This window comes from Apus apus, chromosome 3 (genome assembly GCF_020740795.1).
Source record: "Apus apus isolate bApuApu2 chromosome 3, bApuApu2.pri.cur, whole genome shotgun sequence".
In the NCBI taxonomy this organism is placed as follows: domain Eukaryota; kingdom Metazoa; phylum Chordata; class Aves; order Apodiformes; family Apodidae; genus Apus; species Apus apus.
Genome location: NC_067284.1, coordinates 84,459,306 through 84,482,178, shown reverse-complemented (window position 1 = coordinate 84,482,178; position 22,873 = coordinate 84,459,306). Strand labels below are relative to the sequence as shown.

At 34.8% G+C, this 22,873-nt stretch overlaps 1 protein-coding gene across 1 annotated transcript in view; it reads left to right on the top strand.

Annotated features, from left to right (window-relative positions):
• The window catches only part of RYR2 (ryanodine receptor 2), a 375,829-nt gene that overhangs the window by 295,579 nt on the left and 57,377 nt on the right, over positions 1-22,873 (top strand). Inside the window, exons 67-77 of the mRNA XM_051615046.1 lie at positions 1,660-1,741; positions 3,306-3,436; positions 5,464-5,784; positions 7,194-7,434; positions 9,027-9,114; positions 10,447-10,539; positions 10,976-11,146; positions 12,069-12,128; positions 15,756-15,890; positions 19,935-20,047; positions 21,308-21,404. Of these exons, the coding sequence (XP_051471006.1) occupies positions 1,660-1,741; positions 3,306-3,436; positions 5,464-5,784; positions 7,194-7,434; positions 9,027-9,114; positions 10,447-10,539; positions 10,976-11,146; positions 12,069-12,128; positions 15,756-15,890; positions 19,935-20,047; positions 21,308-21,404 (1,532 nt within the window). The remainder of the gene's footprint in view (positions 1-1,659; positions 1,742-3,305; positions 3,437-5,463; positions 5,785-7,193; positions 7,435-9,026; positions 9,115-10,446; positions 10,540-10,975; positions 11,147-12,068; positions 12,129-15,755; positions 15,891-19,934; positions 20,048-21,307; positions 21,405-22,873) is intronic.

Here is a 22,873-nt window from a genome sequence, read left to right as displayed (position 1 = left end):
CAACATAAAACTTTTGATTTTACGTATTTTAGGAATTCCACAGGAATTCTGCTGTCCAGACTGCACTAAAATATGCAATTCTGCTCTGTATAGTTAACTCAGTTATGGAAGAACACACAAGAAAAGAATATAAAACTTTATTTTTTCTTTTTACAATCTGAAAAAGTATTATTTAAGATAGCATTAAGAGAACTGTTTTCAAAACTCTGTGGTTGTATTGATGGATTTTCATTTGATGAGATTTTCACATCCAATTTTCTGATTAAATTATATCTGTAAAATTCAGGAATCTATGACAGTATCCAGAAAAAGTCATCTGTGGGGTTCATATACATGACTTGTTCATCATAAACCACTTTTTCAGGCATCAACATGCTCATGCCTTGTATAATTTTTGATCTGTATTCTATCTTGTGGAACTTAGCCTTTGATACTTCATTACTAAAGTCGCTATTCTTAATCAGCTATTTTATATTTATTGGTGTCAAATGCTCAATTTAGAATCATAAACCTTGAAATAATAATTAATTTAAATTGTGCTTACTTATTTTGTCTAGAGCATAGTTGGAAAGGCTATTTTTTCTTAGCACAACTGTGCTTTACATTTTGTTAAGAGTAAGGTTATTTTATTTGTACTATTCTTATGACAAGCATATTGACTCAGTGCTTGTACCTAAAAGTAAAAAGTAAAAGATCACATTCCATGGTGTGATCAAGTACAAAGGTGAGTCGGTGTACCTGAGGTTACTCTTATTATGTAAAAAAACTCAGCTCCAAAATAATCCGAACTAAAATCAAGGTACAACAAAGAACCTGGTTGTGTAGCTTTGATGTATATCTTGTAGGTTCTCACAGCCGATGAAGTCTTAGTTCTGTTTTACTCCCAACTCACTTTGCGCTGGGGGAGAGACTAGAAAAAATATATATGGAAAGAATGGGAGCGTTGTCCTTGATACTTACATCATTATTCCTTACTACCACTGCAGATTACATTGGTAAAACATTTTTTCAAATAAATGTTAAGATCTTCCTCAAATTTTGGCTGCTGAAACATTTGATAATTTCAAAACATGCTTTGGTGAAGTTTTGATATTTAGATATTTTTTTTAATCCTTTGTGGCTTAAATTCAGTACATGCTGTTAACCGGTATCTCTGTCTTCTAAAATATATAAACTGTGATTAAAAGAACTATGTATCTGTTTAATAGGGTTACCTTCCTTTTGTAGTGTATTTCATATGGTGATGTTACGTTTGTAAATAAATTTTTTAATCTAATTTTTTTTTTTTACTTTTGTCACTTTATTTGATTTCCCTTGAAACTTTCTAAAGTGCTACAAACAAACTAGAAAAGATTCCCTGGCACATGTAAATAGATTTTTTTTCTGTAAAAAGTTGATATGCCATTAGTTTCAAAAAGCTAGTGCACTAATAAAATATGTTTACTGTGTTAGCTTGATACTGAAATAAATGGAAGTTTTGAGTAAAAACTATGATACTCAATGATCAGAAGACTTTTTGGAGAGTGGTTTCTGTTGATTGCTTTTGATAGCTTAATATTATTAATTCACTGATTGTCAAAGGAAATTTATTTTAATTTTACAGGAATGTATTGCAAAGAAAAAATCTCTTTGTAGCTATAATTTTCTTCTTCTCTTTAGTGGAAGATGTTCAGGTCTCCTGTTACAGAATATTGGCCAGTTTATATGCTCTGGGAACCAGCAAGAGTATCTATGTAGAGAGGTAAGAAGAAAGCATGTTCCTCTATTTTTAATACTTGTGTTTATATTTAGCTTCATGAATATGCAGTCCAGAAATGCATATAGGATGATATTGTTGTTGGAAAGATTATTGAGGGAAAAAATGTGCTCAGTTGTTAAGTGGAATGTAGCTGTATTTATTATCATACACTTAAAATACTGCATTATTTGTTTGTCAAAATGTATTTCTTAATTAAAAACAAAAATTACAATTAAAACTATCTGACTTCACAACAGATATCACTTGAGGTGCAACCGAAGAATTGTAAAAATGTTATTCAGCTCAGCTATTGTTATAGTTCTTTCCTAAATGCTGTCTTATTGTTACGTATGACTTTCTTATTACCCTAAACTTAATTTAATTTGTCACTCATACAACACTACTTCTTTTCTAGCTCAATTATTAAGGGAAATGAGACTTTATAATTGCTTTTTTTGTGTGTCTATGTATCTGCTAACCTCTCTCCAAGTTACATTTGGTCTGTGTATAACATATTCAGCCAAAAGATAGAGGTACCTAGTTAATTCAGTTTGTAACAGTGAATTAATATAATTACTTAAAGTGTTCTGAAGTAAGGCTTAACAGAATTCATACATTTCAGATACTGGCAGCAGTAATCTAGGAAGTTCATATATCTATACACTGTCTAGCAAATAAACCTGGCATAAATCCAAAACAGCCTCATGACATACCCATGCTTACTTGGTGGCAGTGTTGTGGGAAACATTATAAAGGGAGAGACCAATGTTTTTCAGTAACAAAATACACATCTGTGGAAAACAAGGTCTCATTAATTTCATTAGGGATATAAAATTAATTGTGTTTGGTATTTGGAAAATAAATATGTAGGGTTTGTGTTTAAGATGAAATATGTTGGTGAAAGTGAGGATTTTTGTGTATGGTTGTCTACAGCCAGTATCACAAATGACAAGCAGATAGCATACTGTTTGTAGGTGTGTGGGGTGAATATATGTTTTGCCTATGAAAACCTAATAAACAGAAAAAAAGGATTAGGAGCTAACAGGATAAATAATAACAGGAATGAAGCTAAATTTAACAAAATCAAGTTTAATGAGTTAGATCTAGGAAGAATTTAAATTCCTAAAATGAGATAAACTAGAGACTGAGGATTACTCTTGTTACATCACAAGATCAGCTTGGAGGCTTTTTAAATTTTTTTTTAATTTGGAAGTTCATGGGCAGTCTGAATTTCTGTCATCCGTGGGGCTCAGCTTCAGCAAAGGATTTCTCACATATATGCTCCGATCGACTGAATTGGAAATCAGTAGTTTTAAATGTCCCCTGAAGGACGCAAGTGAAGTGACGGGATCATGTACTTCTTCCCAGAGACAGGCTGTGTGAGCAGAGGGTGTCTGGACTTCAGTTTCTCTTACCTGTTCTTGTGTTGGTGATCCTACATATATAGTGGCTTATCTCTTTGAGATGAGCTCAGCTGAAAATGGAAACAAGGCTGGTATGCAACTACCCTGAGGGTTTAGTCATTCATCAAAGATGTGTATGCTTAACGATGCTTATTAATTCACAGGCAAAGATCAGCACTAGGAGAATGCTTGGCCGCTTTCTCAGGTGCCTTTCCAGTGGCATTTTTGGAAACTCATTTGAACAAACATAATATCTACTCAATTTACAATACCAAGAATGCGAGAGACAGAGCAGGTATTTCCAGAAACTTGTGTGATGCTTATGCAAACACAATTTTACTATAAATGCTGCTTACTTTAATACATGTACTTTTGCATACATTTTATAGTGTAAGAATTTTCTTGTAATCTCTTGCTTGTGTTTCTTTACTACATAAATGGGCTAAGTCTGGTAAAACCAATTGTTTATGTTTCTAAAGATACCTATGTTTTAATTTTGAGATAACATTCTCAAAATACCACATTGAAATCAATGTATTGAAGGGTATCTAAGATATTATATATTTGATGATAAAATTCTGTGTTCTAATCAGTAACTTTAGTTCTTCATTTCTCATATGCAATACTGGGTCTCTAAACATACATGTAATTGAAGCAGAATACCTTTACCTGTATTAAGTACCTTACATACACTTAGAAAGCTACTATACTACAGAGTAGTATGTAAATTGTTACATTTTATTTGAAATTCTAAGTACAGATGCATACGAGTAACTTTACTTATGTTTATTTCGCATAAGCCTTTTTGTTTCTTTCTGAAACTCTTGATGTTTCTTATGCTAAAGCATAGTTGTTGAATAAAGTAATATGAACTACATGTCCCTATGATAAATAGATGTTACAGCAGAACTATACAAACCCTGCACATATGCTGAGTGTTAATAATATCACAAATATGTATAGATGACAGTCTGTAAGATGCCAGTTTATAATGGCATCCATTTTATAACTTCACCTATAATTTAAAAAGAGAGCATACCAAATTTATTCTTCAAAGAGCTATAGTATCTTATATTGAAAATATCAACAGCCATGCTTACTTAGCTTATATAATCTAGCTTTTTTAATACATCTAGAAAGACAATCAGTTATTTTCATTGATTTTAACAGGAAATTTGAATTAGTTTTCCAAAATTGTATTAAACTTTAAGTAGACCCTGAAATGGCTGTGTAAAATGTGTTTGTGTCCAAATAGGAGAAGAAACTGTTTTTGGAAAAAGACTAGTCTTAGGCTAAGTTGGTACAATTGGATTCAAAAATTGCAGGCTAAATTTCCAGTATATAGATATCTGCATATCTCTTTATGTGTATATGTCAGGATGTTGGATGATGCAGATTGGGCTTCACCTTAAATACTGTGTTCAGTTTGGGTCCCTCACTAGAAGGACTTTGAGAGCAACAAAGCTGCTGAAAGGTCTGGAGATCAAGTCTTGTAGGGAGCATCTGAGGGAACAGGGGTTTTTAGCCTGGAGAAAAGGAGGCTGGTGGGAGATCTTACTGCTCTCTACTACCTAAAAGAAGGTTGTAGCAAGGTGGTGATGATCTCTTTTCCCAAGTAAAAAGTGATAGGACAAGAGGAAATGGCCTCGAGTTGTGCCAGGGAAGTTTTAGTTTGGATATTAGAAAAATGTCTTCACCGAAAGGGTTGTCCTGCACTGAAACAGGCTGACTAGGGAAGTGGTAGAGTCACCATTCCTGGAGGTATTTAAGACATGTAGAAGTGGTACGTAAGAGTATGTTTTAGCACTGGACTTGGTACAGTTAAGTTAATGGATAGACTAGATGATCTCATAGGTCTTTTCCAACTAAAATGATTCTGTGATTCTGTGACATTTGAGAGCTCATAGTTGTGCTTACAGATATTCATTTGTAGATGAAAGAAACAGCCTTCAGAAAGAAAGGCAACTCTAGTTCCTTTTCAGAGGAAGGAACTGATGATTCAAGTAACTTGATAAGTAAACATTTACAATCAGAAATCCACCTCCAGAAGTCAGTTTCTCAGAATCTGCTACTCATTTTGTTGGGCTATGTTTGGCTTTTTTTTCCTATTAACATTCCAGCACTCATCTGATGTGTTGTGGAGAGATGTTTCATTGTATCGATTTGTTTCCTCAACTGCGAAGCTAATGTTGGAAGAAATGCCAAAATTTAAGCTTTATTTCAAATATAGCAAACTGTATCTGATTTCTCTGAATTCATTCAGTAATAATTTTTCCTATATGAATTAGTTTATTGATTTTTGATATATTTTTTTTTCAATAGTTCTCAATTTGCCTACTACTGTAGAAGAAGTTTGCCCAAATATTCCTTCCTTGGTGAAGCTAATGGAAGAAATTGTGGAACTGGCAGAGTCTGGTATTCGTTACACACAAATGCCACATATCATGGAAGTAATACTGCCTATGCTCTGTAGTTACATGTCACACTGGTGGGAGCATGGGCCAGAAAACAACCCTGACAAGGCTGAAATGTGTTGCACAGCCTTGACGTCAGAGCACATGAACACTCTTTTGGGTAACATATTGAAAATCATCTATAACAATCTTGGTATTGATGAAGGAGCCTGGATGAAGAGATTAGCAGGTATGATATAAAAATAAGTAAGTAAATAAGCAAGGAAACATGTGTGCATGTATATTCAGAATGTGTATATGTGTACACACTCACTCTGAATTACTCCATATTTACCCTGTTAAAACTGAAGTAGAACAACACTTATATTTTTGTTTTTAAACCATACGGATTTTGATAAACCAGAAATATTAAGAAAGAGCAGTATGTTTTAACCTCTTAAGAAATAAGAAGTACATAAGACTACTTATTTTTCCCCAGGATGTGCACACACATATGCGTTTTGTAGTATATTGAATTAAAGGACTATATTCCTTTCATTAAATAGCAAGTTTCCATTTGCAGGCATTACACAGTTCCTTGCTATTTTGTATGAGTTCTGGATCCTTAAAATACTGTTTTGAAGCTCTACTTCTAACATAGCTATTACAATGAAATGTGGAAGTTCATATGTCATTTTAGTAATTCTTGCCTTAACTTCATTGTGATAAAACCTTAAAATTATTTTAAAACAGTTTATTTCTCAAACTGTAATTTTACAGTCTGTAAGGAAAAGTCTCTTCAGTGTTGGGAATTCAGTTTTTCAGTTAGGTTTTCTTATGACTTTTCAATACATACTGTAGGAGTAATGTCATTTGTGTTAGCTGTCTGGATTCCCATTCTTTTGAGGCTTAGTAACATGATGCTCTCTAAGGATAAGTAGAAACTGCCTAAAATTCTTTGCGATCTAATACGTTACAAATGGTTTTGCACTAATGGGACCAGGTGAAGTGCTAATTTACATACTCATTTTTATGGGTAGGTTTGCAAAAAGATTGTGCTAACAAGTCTCGAATGACTGGTTGATGGATAGTTGAATTTCTGTTGGAATAGTTGGAATAAGACTATCTGATGGATAGTCTTATTTCTGTTTACACACAAGCTTTTCCATGTCCTAATATGCATAACATATACAGGCAAGTAGGTTTGCAAATGACTAGAGCCTGCTTTCCAGTTCTACTTCACTCAAGCTAAAAAGCAAGGCTCAAAAGAGGAGCCAGCAGCTGAAAAAACTTGTGTGTGCACTATGTAGCTAGCTATATATCTACCCATCCATGCCATTAAACAACTACACTACTCAGTAAAATAATGCAGGCAAATTCCAATATGTTGACAGAATGCCATAGTGAGGCATTTCAAGTTTTATGATCTTGCAAGCTTAGTCTATGAAATTGTAGTTTCAGCCCCCATAATAGCAAAATGAATTGACTGTGTGAAATCCTGACCACATTTAATTCTTGGCAAAACTTCTGCTGATTTCAATGGGGGCAGGATTTTACTTTGTAGCCTAGAAATAAAATCCAAGAAAGAGGGAAAGGGTGAAAGTTTTTATTTCTATTTTATGGCCAGGTATATGTTATAATATTCATTGCCTCAAATAGTGTTTTCCCAGCCCATCATAAGCAAAGCGAAGCCACAGCTCTTAAAGACACACTTCCTGCCACTGATGGATAAGCTAAAGAAAAAAGCAGCAGTGGTTGTATCGGATGAAGAACATCTAAGAGCAGAAGGCAGAGGTGACATGTCGGAGGCTGAACTGCTCATCCTAGATGAGTTCACCACTTTGGCACGGGACCTCTATGCCTTCTACCCTTTGTTGATTAGATTTGTGGACTATAACAGGTATGTGGAGAGGAATAGGTCAATTAATCTTATGAAATCGTCCTGTTATGCCTAGCACTGACTAAAGTAGCTTTCTCAAGCTGCCAATCTTGAGCTAACCTCATAGCCTTCTATGAGGAAATTACTAGGTGGATGGATGATGGTAGAGCGGTAGATGTGGTATATCTTGATTTCAGTAAAGCATTTGACACCGTCTTCCACAGCATCCTTGTAGATAAGTTGATCACCAAACCCATTCTTCAGGTGGATCAAGAACTGGTTGAAAGGAGGGAGGCAGAGAGTTGTAGTCAATGGGGCAGAATCTGGTTGGAGGTGTGTGACTAGTGGAGTCCCTCAGGGGTCGGTACTGGGACTGGTGTTGTTCAACATCTTCATCAACGACCTGGATGAGGGTATAGAATGTACTCTTAGCAAGTTTGCTGATGACACAAAGCTGGGAGGAGTGGCTGACACACTGGAGGGCTGTGCTGCCATTCAGAGGGACTTGGACAGGCTGGAGAGTTGGGCGGGGAGAAATCTGATGAAGTTCAACAAGGGCAAGTGTAGAGTTTTGCATTTGGGGAAGAGAAACCCCATGTACCAGTACAGGTTGGGGGCTGACCTGCTGCAGAGCAGTGTAGGTGAACGGGACCTGTGGGTCCTGGTACACAGGAGGATGACCATGAGCCAGCAATGTGCCCTTGTGGCTAAGAAGGCCAATGGCATCCTGGGGTGCATTAGAAAGGGTGTGGTTAGTAGGTCAAGAGAGGTTCTCCTCCCCCTCTATTCTGCCTTGGTGAGGCCGCATCTGGAGTATTGTGTCCAGTTCTGGGCCCCTCAGTTCAAGAAGGCCAGGGAAGTGCTTGAAAGAGTCCAGCGCAGAGCTACAAAGATGATTAAGGAAGTGGATCATCTCCCTTATGAGGAAAGGCTGAGGGAGCTGGGTCTCTTTAGCTTGGAGAAAAGGAGACTGAGGGGTGACCTCATCAGTGTTTACAAATATGTAAGGGGTGAGTGTCAGGGAGATGGAGTTAGGCTCTTCTCAGTGATGACCAGTGATAGGACAAGGGGTAATGGGTGTAAATTGGAGCATAGGAGGTTCAAGGTGAATATCAGAAAAATTTTTTTTACTGTGAGAGTGACAGAGCACTGGAACAGGCTGCCCAGAGAGGTTGTGGAGTCTCCTTCTCTGGAGACATTCAAAACCCACCTGGATGCGTTCCTGTGTGATGTGCTGTAGATGACCCTGCTCTGGCAGGGGGGTTGGACTAGATGATCTTTTGAGGTCCCTTCCAACCCCTAGGATTCTAGGATTCTATGATTCTAAGTTGCTCAAGCTGGTTTTATGACCTTGAGGAGGATCTTGGGTCTTTCTCAGCGAAAAGCTGCAGAAGAAAATGTGCAAGTCAAGTCTCGGATTAAACGTAGGATTAATGTAACAGTATTTTAAGCATTTTGAAAAAGGACATAAAAAAGCCACTGCTACCAGAAAGGATTAAAAGCATGCATGCTTGGTTTTGTGGGCTTGTATCCTCGCAAAACATTGAAAACTGATTTCAAAGTATAAAGTCTGTGAGGATCATCCACATTTCCACTCTTTTACCAAATTTTAGGGCAAAATGGCTGAAAGAGCCCAACTCTGAAGCAGAAGAGTTGTTCCGCATGGTGGCTGAGGTCTTCATTTACTGGTCAAAGTCTCATGTAAGTAATTCCTTGGTAAATATTTGTTTTAATTATGTTTCTTAGTAGGCAGATAAATTATTTAGTTGTGTTTGGGAAAACACATTTAATGACAGAAATGAAATGGCAGATGGGAAGGTATCAATGTCAGTTTTCTGACACTTTTGAAATGCCTGAGTAGGAAGGGGAGCTGATGGGTATTTTGTGGCATACTAACGCTGATTGTAGGTATTTTTCACATAAGTTATGGTTTGATGTTGTAGGAGTTTTTCTAGGTGGTTTTTTGGGTTTGGTTTGGGGTTTTTTTTGTTTGGTTTTGATTTGGTTTTGTTTTGTTTGTTTGTTTGTTTGTTTGTTTGAAAAATATGTAATTCAATAATTAAGCCTAGATCTGTAGCTGCATTGAATGAAGGGAAGTCACTATGTGTTCTGTAAGCAAGGAAGTCACAAATATGCCTTACAAGTAACTGTCTGAATGAATTTTTTCCTAAATGGATACTATTTCATATTTCATAAATTTTACCAATTAAGGATTTCCTCTTATTGCCACTTCTACAAAATTTACTATTGCTTCTCAAGTCTGGTTCACATGCAAGATCCAAGGGGTCTGCGTTAAGACCAAGTCAGGCACCATCACTGATAGTACGTACTTAAATAAAAATAAAATATGATTCATGTGAATACTGGAACAAAAATAAGAAAAAAAACACCAGAAGAGACTAAATACTTTCAGGCACTGAATTCTGTATAGACTGCTGTCTATAATAAATTTATTTTCTGCCATAACTTCAATTCTTTTGAGACTGGGAAGCAAGATGCCTTATTAATTGTGGTTTTGTGCCTGAATCTGACTGTAAGATTTATTATAAAGATCACTGCACTGAGAAACTGGTTGCATGGTAGATAGGCACTGCATCATCAAATTACTAATGTAATTTGTACTGTTGTAAATTCAGTTTTTTATTTGAAGTTTCTTATTTACCTGAATGTAGTGAGGTTTTTAATAGGGAAAAAATTGAATGGATGATTAACTAGTAAGGGAAAACTGGTGCAATATTTTTATACTGAATTAGAAGAAGAGTGAGATTTTTATCAAAGCTCTTTCATAGACAGAGAAACATTTCTTTCCCTCTAACATAGAAAAAAACCCCAAACCCAAACGCCAAACTCCTTGAGCTATGTCATGTAAATAAATCTCGAATTCAAGATCTTTAGTGATCACTATTTTTTTCTGTCCTTGTTGTCTAGATTTAAAAAATTTCCAATTAATTAATATTTTTATTTCAGGTTTGTTTAGATAGATTCCTCACCTACCATAAGTGCTTCTAACTGAGATCTCCTATGTATTTCCAGAATTTCAAAAGGGAAGAGCAGAACTTTGTGGTGCAAAATGAAATAAACAACATGTCTTTCCTTATCAGTGACACCAAATCTAAGATGTCCAAGGTAGTGTAAAGATTTTTATTTTTTTCTCTTTGTAGAGGGAAAGGAGACATAGAAACTCCAGAAAAGGTGGGGCTTTTTTTCTGTTGGTGTTGGTTTTTGTTGTTTGGGGGTTTTTGTTTTGGTTTTTTTTGTTAAGTTGTTTGGTTTTTTTCCAGCAGGAGGGAGGTTTTGGGGGTTTTTTGTAATGAAATACGTTAAAAACACTGGATTGAGAATCAAAGCATCATTGTTTAAGAAACACAGTGAACTTTCAAGATATTGGTGCAAAATATTGGTGGTTATATAATGGCAGTTCCATTGGATAGGGTTGCAGCTGTATAGGAACTTGTCAAAACAAAGACACTTACAGAAGTAGCTAATACAATTCTTTTAGTTAATACTGGATTTTCAATTATTTATTTACGTATTTATTTATTTATTTTGCTTTATGCTGCAGGCAGCGGTTTCTGACCAGGAGAGGAAGAAGATGAAGCGAAAAGGTGACCGGTACTCTATGCAGACCTCTCTCATTGTGGCAGCACTGAAGAGATTACTTCCCATTGGCCTAAACATATGTGCTCCTGGAGACCAAGAGCTAATTGCACTGGCCAAAAATCGATTCAGTATGGTAGGTGCTTCTTTTGCACTTCTAAAAGGTAGAAGTGTTTTACTAATGAAATTATTTGAATATTTTCCCTCATGTTTATTCATAGGGCATGACATAAATAATCAAAACTATTATTCTGTTGTATAAAGGCACAACAGGTGACTATGGTAGATAATAATCTGCATATTACTCTTTTAAAGGCATAAACCATTTCAGTTTGGGCATACTTATTTTCTAAATGATCAGTATGTAAAGAGAGGTTACATTCTGAAACTGAAACAGTTATTTCTCCCTCTCAATTTTTAATGTTAAATTGTGTTACATTTTATGAAGCTTGAATTTAGAAATGCAAATAAAAACTGGATGCTTCCTAATTTCTATTCCCAACATCATAACAAATTCCTTTTTGATCACTCTCATGTGAATACAAGAATTTCTGTAGAGATAGACTTTGAAAAGTGATTCTTCAAGGAGTGAACTCAAAGCAATAGTGTGATTGCAATTTGGAATATACTCCTTTCTTGAACTATGATATTTTATGTACTCTGGTGAGTTATATGACCTTCATGCAGCTGAACTGAAGAGTTATAAAGGATAAAACATCTCCAAAAGACACAGAAATCAAGTCAGAAGAGGCTGTCATGGTGGTTTCATTTGGTCAAACTTTGAATATGTATATTTGTATATACTAGTAATTTTAATTCAACATGCATTTTATGTGTTGCTGTGGACAAATACGAGTGATGCTGTCCAAAACTTATTCATGTGACCTAGAGTATGGCAAGCTCTGGCCTGACACAAAAAGATTTATTGCCACTGAGATTTACCTCAATCTTTTCTTTTTTATTCATTGTACAAACTAAACTCAAGGTTGACATGTGAACAACAGATTTTCTTAACTGCCTTCTATTCCTAATATACGTGATTTGTAATTTATTGACAGAAAGATACTGAAGATGAAGTACGAGATATCATCCGCAGTAATCTTCATCTCCAGGGCAAGGTAATCTTTCTGCAGGTTTTAAACACCATTTGTCTTCTTTTGAATTTGTTTGTTGGTACCACATGATGACAACCTGCCTTGGTTTGTTAGGATAACTTGTAGTCCCATTTCCTATTCTGTCAAGTAACTTATTTGTGACAATTGTTAAATGTTAAATTTTTGAAGGACTTATAAATGCATAATATACAATAACATATGGCCCTTCAAATCCTTGCCTTTGCACACCATTCATATGAAATTGGAAATGGAAGCAAAGTCTATCCCTGTTTAAACTCTACCTTCTAGCACTAGTGATAGAATCTGTAAAATTCTCAAATTTACTTTTTATCTGTTTGAAGTGTAAAGGAAAAAGAAGCTGCCACTTTCACATGCTCTGTGAAGTAAAAAAAATCTCGATTCTCCTCAGTTTTGTTCCTGTTTTTCAGTCCAGAGAAAAGGAAGTATTTTGGAAAAAAGTGTAGATTTTTGTTACTAAATTCCAATCAGTGCTAGATCACAGAATCACAGAATATTAGAGGTTGAAAGGGACCTCCAAAGATCATTGAGTCCAACCCCCTGCCAGAACAGGAAACCCCCCCCAAAAAAACCAAAAAAAAACTACCAAAAAAAAAACAGCTGAAGGGAAAAAGTCCTGAACTGGCTTAATGTGGTTGTACTGTTTTATTAATGCTTCCAATAATGTCAAAGAAGCCATAATGTGGAAGTGTGATGAAATTATCTACATATCTTCTCTACTGAAGAAAGATGTAATCTGAGCTATGAATGGTGCTTTATTTAGGATTTATTTAGGGTTGTTCTTTAACTCTTCTCCTGCCCCAGGTTTTAATCACCTCCAGGAAAAAAATAGCTAGTATTCCCTATGCTCATTAAATGGTTACAAGAGAATAAACATGTGAGTTCAAAGTTTGGCTTTCTTTTCTGAAAAGATATTTAAGAATCACCCGGAAGTCTAGCTTCCACTGATACTCAGTACACAGCAATATATTTTTTTAAATTATTATTTTTTTAATAACAGGAGGTTCTTCCTGAATAATATCTGAAGATTAATTTTCTCCCATCTTATGTTTTCTGTATTTTGTTGAAATACTGATGCTAATATATTTATAGATAGTATTGTATACTGAGAAGCAGAAGAAACCACATAGACAAAGTGCTGGGAAGAAAAGAGCATTTATGAAGATATTCATAAGGAGCAGTACTTAAGCAGTGTGCATACCATGAGCATACAAACCTTAAATGTGCTGTTATTTTTTGTTTGAACTTCAGTAATGTTTTCTTAATTATGAAGATAGGTATTTCCATTCCCACATTTTCATTTTGTGTATATTGACATTTTGTGAGCCATGCAGCTGTAAGTCTTGTCTGGCATTTCATTCTGCTTCTTAGCACTTGTCTTTCTATTTTAAATACTTCAGTTTCTATTATTTTTCTTTAGGGTTGCATTTTTCATATAGAAATTAGAAACTTCTGTCTGTTGCTGCTTATTGCCTTGGAATAATAATACTTCGTAAAACCTTGATCTGTATTTTCTCTTCAGAAATTTCCTTTGCTTCCACCAAGGGTTTGCTGTTGTTCAGCAACCTATCACCTCCTCTGTTTATAACACACGAGAATAAAAGTACTTTTAAATGAATTCAAAGTCAATGATTCTCTGATGCCATTATTATTGGTCACTATTTTGTCTGAATCAGTTATGAGTCAGATACAATCAAGTATGTTTATTCTTGTTAAGAAAAATTGTGCCATTGTGCTATATGCATACACTACCATTTTGTTGTCTGATTCAGACGTAAAAGAAATATAGGCCAAATACTCTTATAAATTGAAATTATTATCTAATGTCATTAGTTAATATGTGAGTTAGTTATATGGTGTTTTTGTGAAGTGGCTTTCAAATCAGAGGAAAAATAACACTTTTTGGAAAGGTTGGTTTTCTTTCAAATGTAGGAATATTCTTTCTTCAGATATTTTCTGTTAAGCACTTTTGCTTCTCACAGACACTAAGTAATCTATGTTAGAACTAAAATGTAGTTTATCTTGATTTCTTTTTGGAAAACTGCACTGTTTTAGAATCATCCTCTGTATCTTTAGCTATTAATGTTGTGCCGTCTGTTTTCATGCATTTGTCTACGTTTGTCTACATTTGTCTTCACCCTGTTTCTGTCTTTCCTTTCCTTGCATGCCTGCATGCTGTTACCCAGTACCAAGCCTTTTATTTCAAGAAATTGATGATGAAACTTGCATTCTTTTTGACATGGATGAAGCTCAAGTCACCAAAATCTTCTTCCAGCCATGCTAATTCACACCTTGAAATGTCAACTACTTATACCCTTAGAAAACTACCTATACAAAAACTCTGTACCTTGAGAGAATGTGAGGAGTCCTCAGATCAAAAGACATCTCCACCTGTGATTAAAAAGTCTTTTGTGGACTACCCATTCATGATGGTCCAGTCAAATGCTCATGCAAAGACTATGGATGTGACAGTTTTTAAGCCATGGAAAAGCCGAAAGGTTGAAGAAATGCCTGCCAATTGTGGCTTTCTAGGTTGTAATAAGCTATTATTGAATGACTGTGTAAGTTTATAATACTTACTGAAATACTTACTGGAGCTTCAGTAAACTGTGTATCATAAAAGTGTTTTGTAGAGGTGAATTAGCATTATTGTCTCATCTTAGGCACAAATTGAAATCTGTATCCACAAAATCTCTTTTAGAAAAGTGTTTAGTTTAAGCCCTGTTTGAATTTGTAGGGTTTAGGCTCCTAAATATTCTAGGAATCCAGGCCAGTGTGACTTAAACTTAAATTACAGAATGAGGAATTTTCACTGGCCACAGCTCTTGGTAAAATCAGCATTGCATTTGTCTTCAGTATCATTTGCAAAAAAAAATGAGTGCAAAGTTTGTTGCATTGACGTTGAATAGCAAAAGAACTGGGGATCCAAAATGGAGCAAAAGAGATTATAAAAGGTAAACAGAGAATCTCAGATCATTGAAGTGGCAAAAAAGAAATATAAAGAGAAAAATAAGAAAAAGCATTTTGCATCATGCATTTCTCTATAATTTGTAGGCTAAAAAGCAATTGCATCTTGAATTCATTTTTCAGAAATGAACTTCATTTTTAGCTAGTAATTAGTAAAATTAGGATTTTCTAACAATTGAACAAAAATAAAATGAAAAAAATAGACAGAAATAAGACTAATATTACTAATTTCCATTACTGAATACTAAATAATTCCAACTGTAGTGCAGCAATTTCCTTGTTGTTTGGTTTAAGAACTGGAAAGTCAGTGTACAAAGTTATGTCTGTCTGCCTCATATTCATTACTTTTTCCTAAGTAATATATTCATTCTGGTGCCAGCACTACTTGTTGGCCCATGATCATTTGCTCTTTGTATAGTTATTAGATTTTAGTCCTCTGGAAGCTCTCAAGAGACATTACACAAATCCATCTTTTGTTTTCCCAGTCAGTGTAGTGGACACTGTACAGCTAACCATGTGAAGGTGTGGGTTAGCCACATAAAGTGCTTCTGTTGTCCTTTGAACCAGTTTCTGTACTAATTAATCTGTTTGACCCTACGTTTGAAACATTTTACCTTGGTGACGTGTGAAATGTTTCTCCTGCAGCTTGAGGATCCTGCCATTAGGTGGCAGATGGCACTTTACAAAGATTTACCAAACAGAACTGAAGATTCCTCAGATCCAGAGAAGACTGTGGAAAGGGTCCTTGATATAGCAAATGTACTGTTTCACCTGGAACAGGTGAGAGAGATTTTCCCAATTCCATTGTTTCTTAATCAGAAAAAAAAAATCAGCCTTTCATTTATACTCCTACCTGTTGTATTTCATATTATATTATTTTTTCTATCTTTTGATGTCTGCTGTTTATATTGTTTTATGTTTTGTATTCCAATATTGTGGTCATATCGATCACACAGTGTGTTTACAGCAGCCCCAGCAATCATTTATTTGTAAAAGGAGTAAGAAAGTGATACCTATGTTGTAGCTTCCTTCTGCTGCATTTCAGATGGCAGTAAGTAATCACTAAATTGTCTGTGGGCCATGAAATGGGAGAATAAGCAACTTAATTATTAAAAAATGCCGTTTTTTTGAGACGTTTTTCCTTAGCTGAGATTTTTGAATTATTGAAGTAGCAAGAAGCTTAAAGCTGCCTACAAAAATCTCTGATTAGAAGTTGCATATTACAGCTGAGTAAGACAGTCAGATGATTTGACAGACAACTTCTGTAGTGATGGCTTTAGCAAGCTATTTATTATGTAATAATAAAACAAACAAACAAGCCTGTATGAAGAATGTTCACTTGACAAAATCTGTATGGAAATTTGTGTGAATGTGGGCAAGAATGTATGCATTTAGAAAATTAAACTGGCATTGAAATTCAGAAAATTCTTGAGAATCTGAAAGTTTTAGCAAGACTACTCTTTGACAGTCCAGCAAACTCCTTGCACACATGGGCTCAGACTCGTTCATGCTGGTGCAAATGTGAATACAAACGAAAGTTAACATGGCCAGCTCAAATGTTACTTGCTACATTCAAGAAGTAGTAGAAGCAGGGTGGAGGAATGATTTTTCTGAAACATTTCTAGTAGAATCTTTTACTTATTGCAGAATCTGGCATGAGGCTCTATTATTTTTTATTTTTTCTTTTTTTTTTTCATAAATATATGATCTTCCCATCTAACATGGACTATGGTAACTTTAATTAAAACAATTCTGTAATTTATTTTCTGTCCTTCCTTCAACTCACACTGACAGATTTTTTTTTGTCTCTCTGATTAAACTTGACCCCAGAAATAGGACAACCAAGAATAAGTGTTGGAAATTAGGTAGTTTTTGGTTGGTTTTGCTTTGGGTTTTTGGTTTGGTTTGGTTGTTCGTTGTTTTAATTTCTGCCCCCCCTCCCCCCCACCTTGAGTCAAAAACATAATACTGATCTCTAAATTTTTAATTCTTTAAATTTTAAAATTAAGAAAATCCCTTTTGTTAGTACATTTTACAAGTCAAAGGCTGCTTGATAAATTTTTCGCATTTAACTCACAGAATTGTTAGTTATTACACCATAGATCATAAGCTGGTTTTTTTTGTTGTGGTTGTTTGTTTCCTTTTAAAAGAACATTTGAGAATTCAAGGCTTTCTTGCCCTCCCCTTAAATTTATTGGTTTCGCTCAGAAGGTCGGCCCAGGTTTTCAGACCCCATGTCAGGAAGGGTCTTTCAGAGATGTTGGATGCACAGTGTGTTGATGTGAATACCTGTGTCTCAGCTGTTGGATCACACAACTGTTTTGATTTAGTTTGTCAGCCTTAAAATGGACCTGCTTCTAGTTCAGCAGCCTTACAGAGTTTGGTAAAAGATGATGGAGAGGAGTTACTAAATCTTATGTCATTGAATATGTGTGACATAATCAAAAGTGATAGAATGTAGAAGTAAATCCGTGACAATCATAGCCTACTAGAAAGAGAAAGAGGGGAACAAATGTTAATTTGAAAGGATGTAGGGTGGCTGTGAGGAAGATGGAAAAGAAGAGTTAAGCTAGAAATGCAGAGGACAAAAGGTCTTTTTGGCTCTGGTTTTATCAAAGTTAACCAAACTGAAAGGACCTATAACATGTACAGAGTTCTTTAATTCAGCGTTAGACTCTTGTATTTGAATTCAAACAGCATATGCAATCTCTTGATTTTGGACATTTTTGCTGTACCATGTATGTAAGTTGGTTAAGCTTGTGTAGTTGGGAGAAATTGCTCAAGGGAGATAAAATCAAAGTATGATCCTTGTGTTTTCCATGTTCTGTCATAGGATTCATCTCACAATGTATAAAATCCAGCAGTAGTATAAGATGGATTCCTGTTGTAATTCCAGTTTGACATTTCAGATCAATTCTTCTGATCAGACTTAAACATTAACTTTTAGTGAAGTACATGCTGGCTGCTTTTATTCTGGGTACTTTGCACATATTTGTTCAAGATCTGGCCCACAGCTTTATTTATCTTCTGTAGACAAGTGCTCAAGTGCTTTTGTTACTAAAATGGGTAATTCAGTGTCTTTAAAAATAATGAGTATGTGAGCACTCGGTCCCTTTCTATGGTCGTCTTAAGTAATCCTTTGCTCCCCATAGACTAATGCTCTGGTCTCTGTATATGGGTACTCTGAATGCTTTGTTTATTGCACTGACAATGATGGGTTCCTTTTTTTTTGTATTTTATTTCCGTGCACAGCTAACTACTTTGTTTTTTATTATTTTCAGAGATCTGCTTGTGTAGGCCGAGGCTATTTCTTTTGGGAAAGTATAGAGAGTTTTATAGTTTGTGAAGATATTACTAATTACCTAACTTTCACATATGGGTTTGTCTGGCTTCTAAATCATTAGTGCTTTGTTTTATGACTGTAAATATGTTTGCAGTGAAAGCTTTCCTATCCTTTCTCTTAACACATCATTTTCATTTGTATTTTACCTTTTGAAAAGAACTTGTTTTAGAATGTCACCATTTAATCTTACAAGTGTAATGATCCACTTCACTGAATGCTTGGCAGTATTTTAGGCTGTTTAATCAAGCATTTATCATTTAACTATGAATATGTTTTCTTATTTCACTAAACTAGAAAAGTCTTCTTGGATAATTATGTTTGGATTGAATATTGAGTCTATACAAACATCATCATAATTACATATTTTAAATAAAATGCTTGATTTTAATACAAGGGAGGATCATCAAGTCTCAGCAGAGATGCTGACTTACACTGACTCCTTTGATGATATTGGGAGACAAAGGAGCTATTATTCCACAAGCACAGAAACAAGGAAAACCCCCACAAACATTAATAAAACCAACCCTACACAGCAGGCATCCCCTCTTAACTCTAAAAGAGTTGTGTGCATTAAATCAAATGATACACTCTTTATAGAGCAGTTGTGAAGTAAATCGCAAAAACTGTGAGTAGACTGTGGGAAAGGAGTAAACTGTAGCACAGCCTGCAGTCATGGTTCTGTTACCCCTTCGGGCTATAATGCTGTTGCATGCAGTTTCTTTTCTGGACCACAGCAGTAATTTTATTCTGAGGAAAAAAGGATGGAGACTGAAAAAGCAAAAGATGGGTATGGACACACCCAATTTAATCTTATGCTACTGTAGAACTGGGATGCAGAAAGAAAATATATCTGAAGACAGAGCTGTAATATTATGAAGTGTATCTCAAGTGTTTTGGACTTGATATGCTTAATATGCTAATTATAGCTATGGAGATGCATGGAGAGGATTTAGTCCTAACTAAATGTTCTTGGCTGTCTCTCATATTTAAAATTAATTCCTTTCCATTTTAGTCAATCAGGTAAATATTACAAATAAATTATTAATTGTATTTAAGATAATTTCTTTAAAGTATTATCTGAAGCTATGTGAAGGTGTACAATTTTCCTGTACACGTTCAAGAGTTTCATATAAAAGATAGAGTGAAGATCTTTGTATTAAAAGTTAAGGTTTCCTGAGTTATGACACCAATTATGATAATATTATATCTAAAGATATAAGAAGTAGGATGTAGTAAAAAAGAAGAATATCTGTATCATACAAGGAAAGGGAGAATTTGCTTTTAATTTTTTTTCTAAATTCTGCTTCTGCAATTTCACTGATGACTTGAACTCACTCTAGAACACTTTTTCCCAACTCATATTCTTCTGTTATCTTTCCACTTGATTAATCTGTTATGTTACATTTTTATTATTATTACTATGCCCATATAGTAGGGACATTGCCTCTTTGTTTATTTTTCCATGATACTTTATGTAACAGGTTGAGCATCCTCAGCGGTCCAAAAAAGCAGTGTGGCATAAGCTGCTGTCTAAACAGAGAAAAAGAGCAGTAGTTGCCTGCTTTAGAATGGCACCATTGTATAATCTGCCAAGGTAAGAGCTATATTTTTTCTATTTTTCTACAAATGCATTTATGTTCAGACGGTGCCATTTGGTGAGATCAAAAGGAAGAAAAACAATAATTGGTTAATTGAACAGTAACATATTTTTGTATATTACTTTCTTTCAATAGATCTAATTACTTTTTTATAGTGTATCTTCTGAAAAGAATAACAAAAGGTGTAATTTTAAAATTCTAGTTTTCTCCTGTTTTCTGTTATTCTACCCATTCCTCCTGGTATGTTTTCTTTTCTGAAATCTTTTGTAGGAGATAAATGCAGAAACAGACATATTGGTGTCACTATAGTACCATCTTGGGAGATGCACATACTCTAGGCATTTCCTGTGGCTCTTTTTCCTCTTCTTTCTTCTTCAATGGAGAATTGGATCTGTAGTCAAGCAAGTTTCAGAATCCTGAGATTCTGGAAGGAAAGAAAGTTCACAAAAAGTAATGACATCTGTTTTTTTCACCAATTGCTAAAAATAATGTCCAGAACTTGTATCTGATCTTTTCAACATAATAATGTTCTCAATTTTTTCCCAAAGTGTACATATTACTACTATTACCATAGGTAATAGGATAAATCTTAAAGTCTCTAAAAGCATAAGGGCGTGAGAATCATACTAGCTTGAAGTGAGGCTGCTGTGACAGTTGAATATAGAACAAAGATCTTTTCTTCTGTAGGTGTTCTTACTTTCACAAGTAGGTCACCTGCACATAACTAGCATTCCTGAATATTTTAATTATAGTTCTTCCTTTTCAGTATGTGACTTGTTTAAAAAAAACGAAGGTGAAAAAAAAATTATTATAGATATGCTAGTCTAATCCTGGGATTTAAAAAATGCAATAATTTGAGCACAATCCAAAGTTTTCTATTGCTGTTATCTTAATATTTACATTAAAATAATAGGAAGGTATTTTTTGTTAAAAGCAAAACCACCAAGGTAATTTATTTCTTACTTGTGTTTAAATTTATTTAAAGTTGTATTTAGTATCTGTTCCTACAGTCATGATTATTACATTTTAATATCAATTTTACAAGTTAATAGGACAAATTTTAGAACAGAGCATTTTAATATAAACTTACTTTTTTTAAATTGGTACTTTCACGAGGTTTTGCCATAGAATTTTTTTCCTTTTCTTTTAAATAGCAGTTGTAATGACTGGACAGTGCTTCAAGCTAAATGTTATTCGTATTGCCCAAAGCCTTTCTTCAAAAATTTACAGCTCTTTTTTTAAATGTCCCTTTTTAGGCACCGAGCGGTCAATCTCTTTCTTCAAGGCTATGATAAATCTTGGATTGAAACAGAAGAACACTATTTTGAAGACAAACTGATAGAAGACTTAGCAGTATGTCTGGGTGCAAAGAGTCATGGGAATGTATTATGGATTAACATTAATCTTGTATAATAATAATTATAAGTCTGTGAGATACATAAGATACCATCTAAACTATCTCTGTTCACAAACAAGTCACTCTGACAGGTGTTAAAAATTACAAGTGATTGAGATTCCATAATCCCTTCAGACTTCTTCAGGGCTTCAGTAACCTTTTGCCTAAATTACCATCTCTTTTTTTTCTGCCATGTGGAGAAGAGGGACCAATTCCCTTCTTTCTTTGCAGTTAACCTTTATGGATTTGAAGATTTCGTAACCCACATTAAAATCATTTAAGTCAAAATCTTAGAGTATGAAACTAGAAGAATTCTAGTAGTTGTTCCTCAGAAGCAGACCGAGTCTGCTGCTGCTTTGCAGAAGAATCCTCTTGTCAGGGTGGTGAGGATTTTTTCCAACAGTGAAGTTAGAGCCATGTCTTTAGCTTGATAAATTCCCTGGGGTGATTTTCAGTAAAGTGTTGTGTCCTCATCTATTGCAGTTGTCTCTTAGAAAGGTAGTTCTTTTAAGGTTTGAGGCAAGAACTGGTGCTAGAAAATTATTCAGTTCCTGAGAGATCCACGCAAACACTCTGAGATTAGTCTTGTTTTTATGAGGAGAGTCTGCTCTATTCAATAGAGACAGGAAGGTAACTGGAAAGTTGCTATTAGTAAAGAAAACAACACAATAATTTGCTTTTCCTGTTTGAAGCTTTATACTTAAAAGAAGCTACCCAAGTTGTAAAGAATTTTGAAAATAAGAATCAAAATAGTGGAAGGAAGATCAAAAGCAATGAGCTCAACACAAGCAGACTATGGAAGTTCATTTTTGCCTGCACAGATGCGGAATTCATTTTTTGTGAGATCCTTAGTGTATGATCAAGCATAGTGAAAAAGCAAGAGACTTCTGCAAGTACTTATTTTATATACAACCTTCATATGTCCCAACACACTGCAAATGTCTTAAATAATGCAGATTCTTTGCTAAAACCAATTTTTTTAGGATTTGATGAGAGAACTGTGTATAGATGTGTGCTGTGGAACAACATAGGTCTTTGCATGTATGTATGTATGTTCAGGTGTGTATGTGTGAAGAAATAACCCACCACGGTCACTTGGTTACACTCTACATGAATGGTTATCTTCGTACTTCCTGTATGAAGCCATATCTTTGCTGAATTTATGAAAGACTCCTTGCTGGCAGGTAGCTTATGTGAAAAACTAGAGAAGACAGAAACACACTGCAATAGCTGCTATATCACCCTTTACTAAAGTACTACAGTCATTCCTTTGTCATTCCCCAAACACACAGGTGTGTCTCCAAGTGCTCTCTTGAGAGATGCATTACACCTTTCATTCAAAAAAACAAACAAAACTTAGTCTCTTAAATGAATTTCTATCACATCCTTGCTGCTTTAGAGTACTCTCTTGGAGAGCAAGATTTTG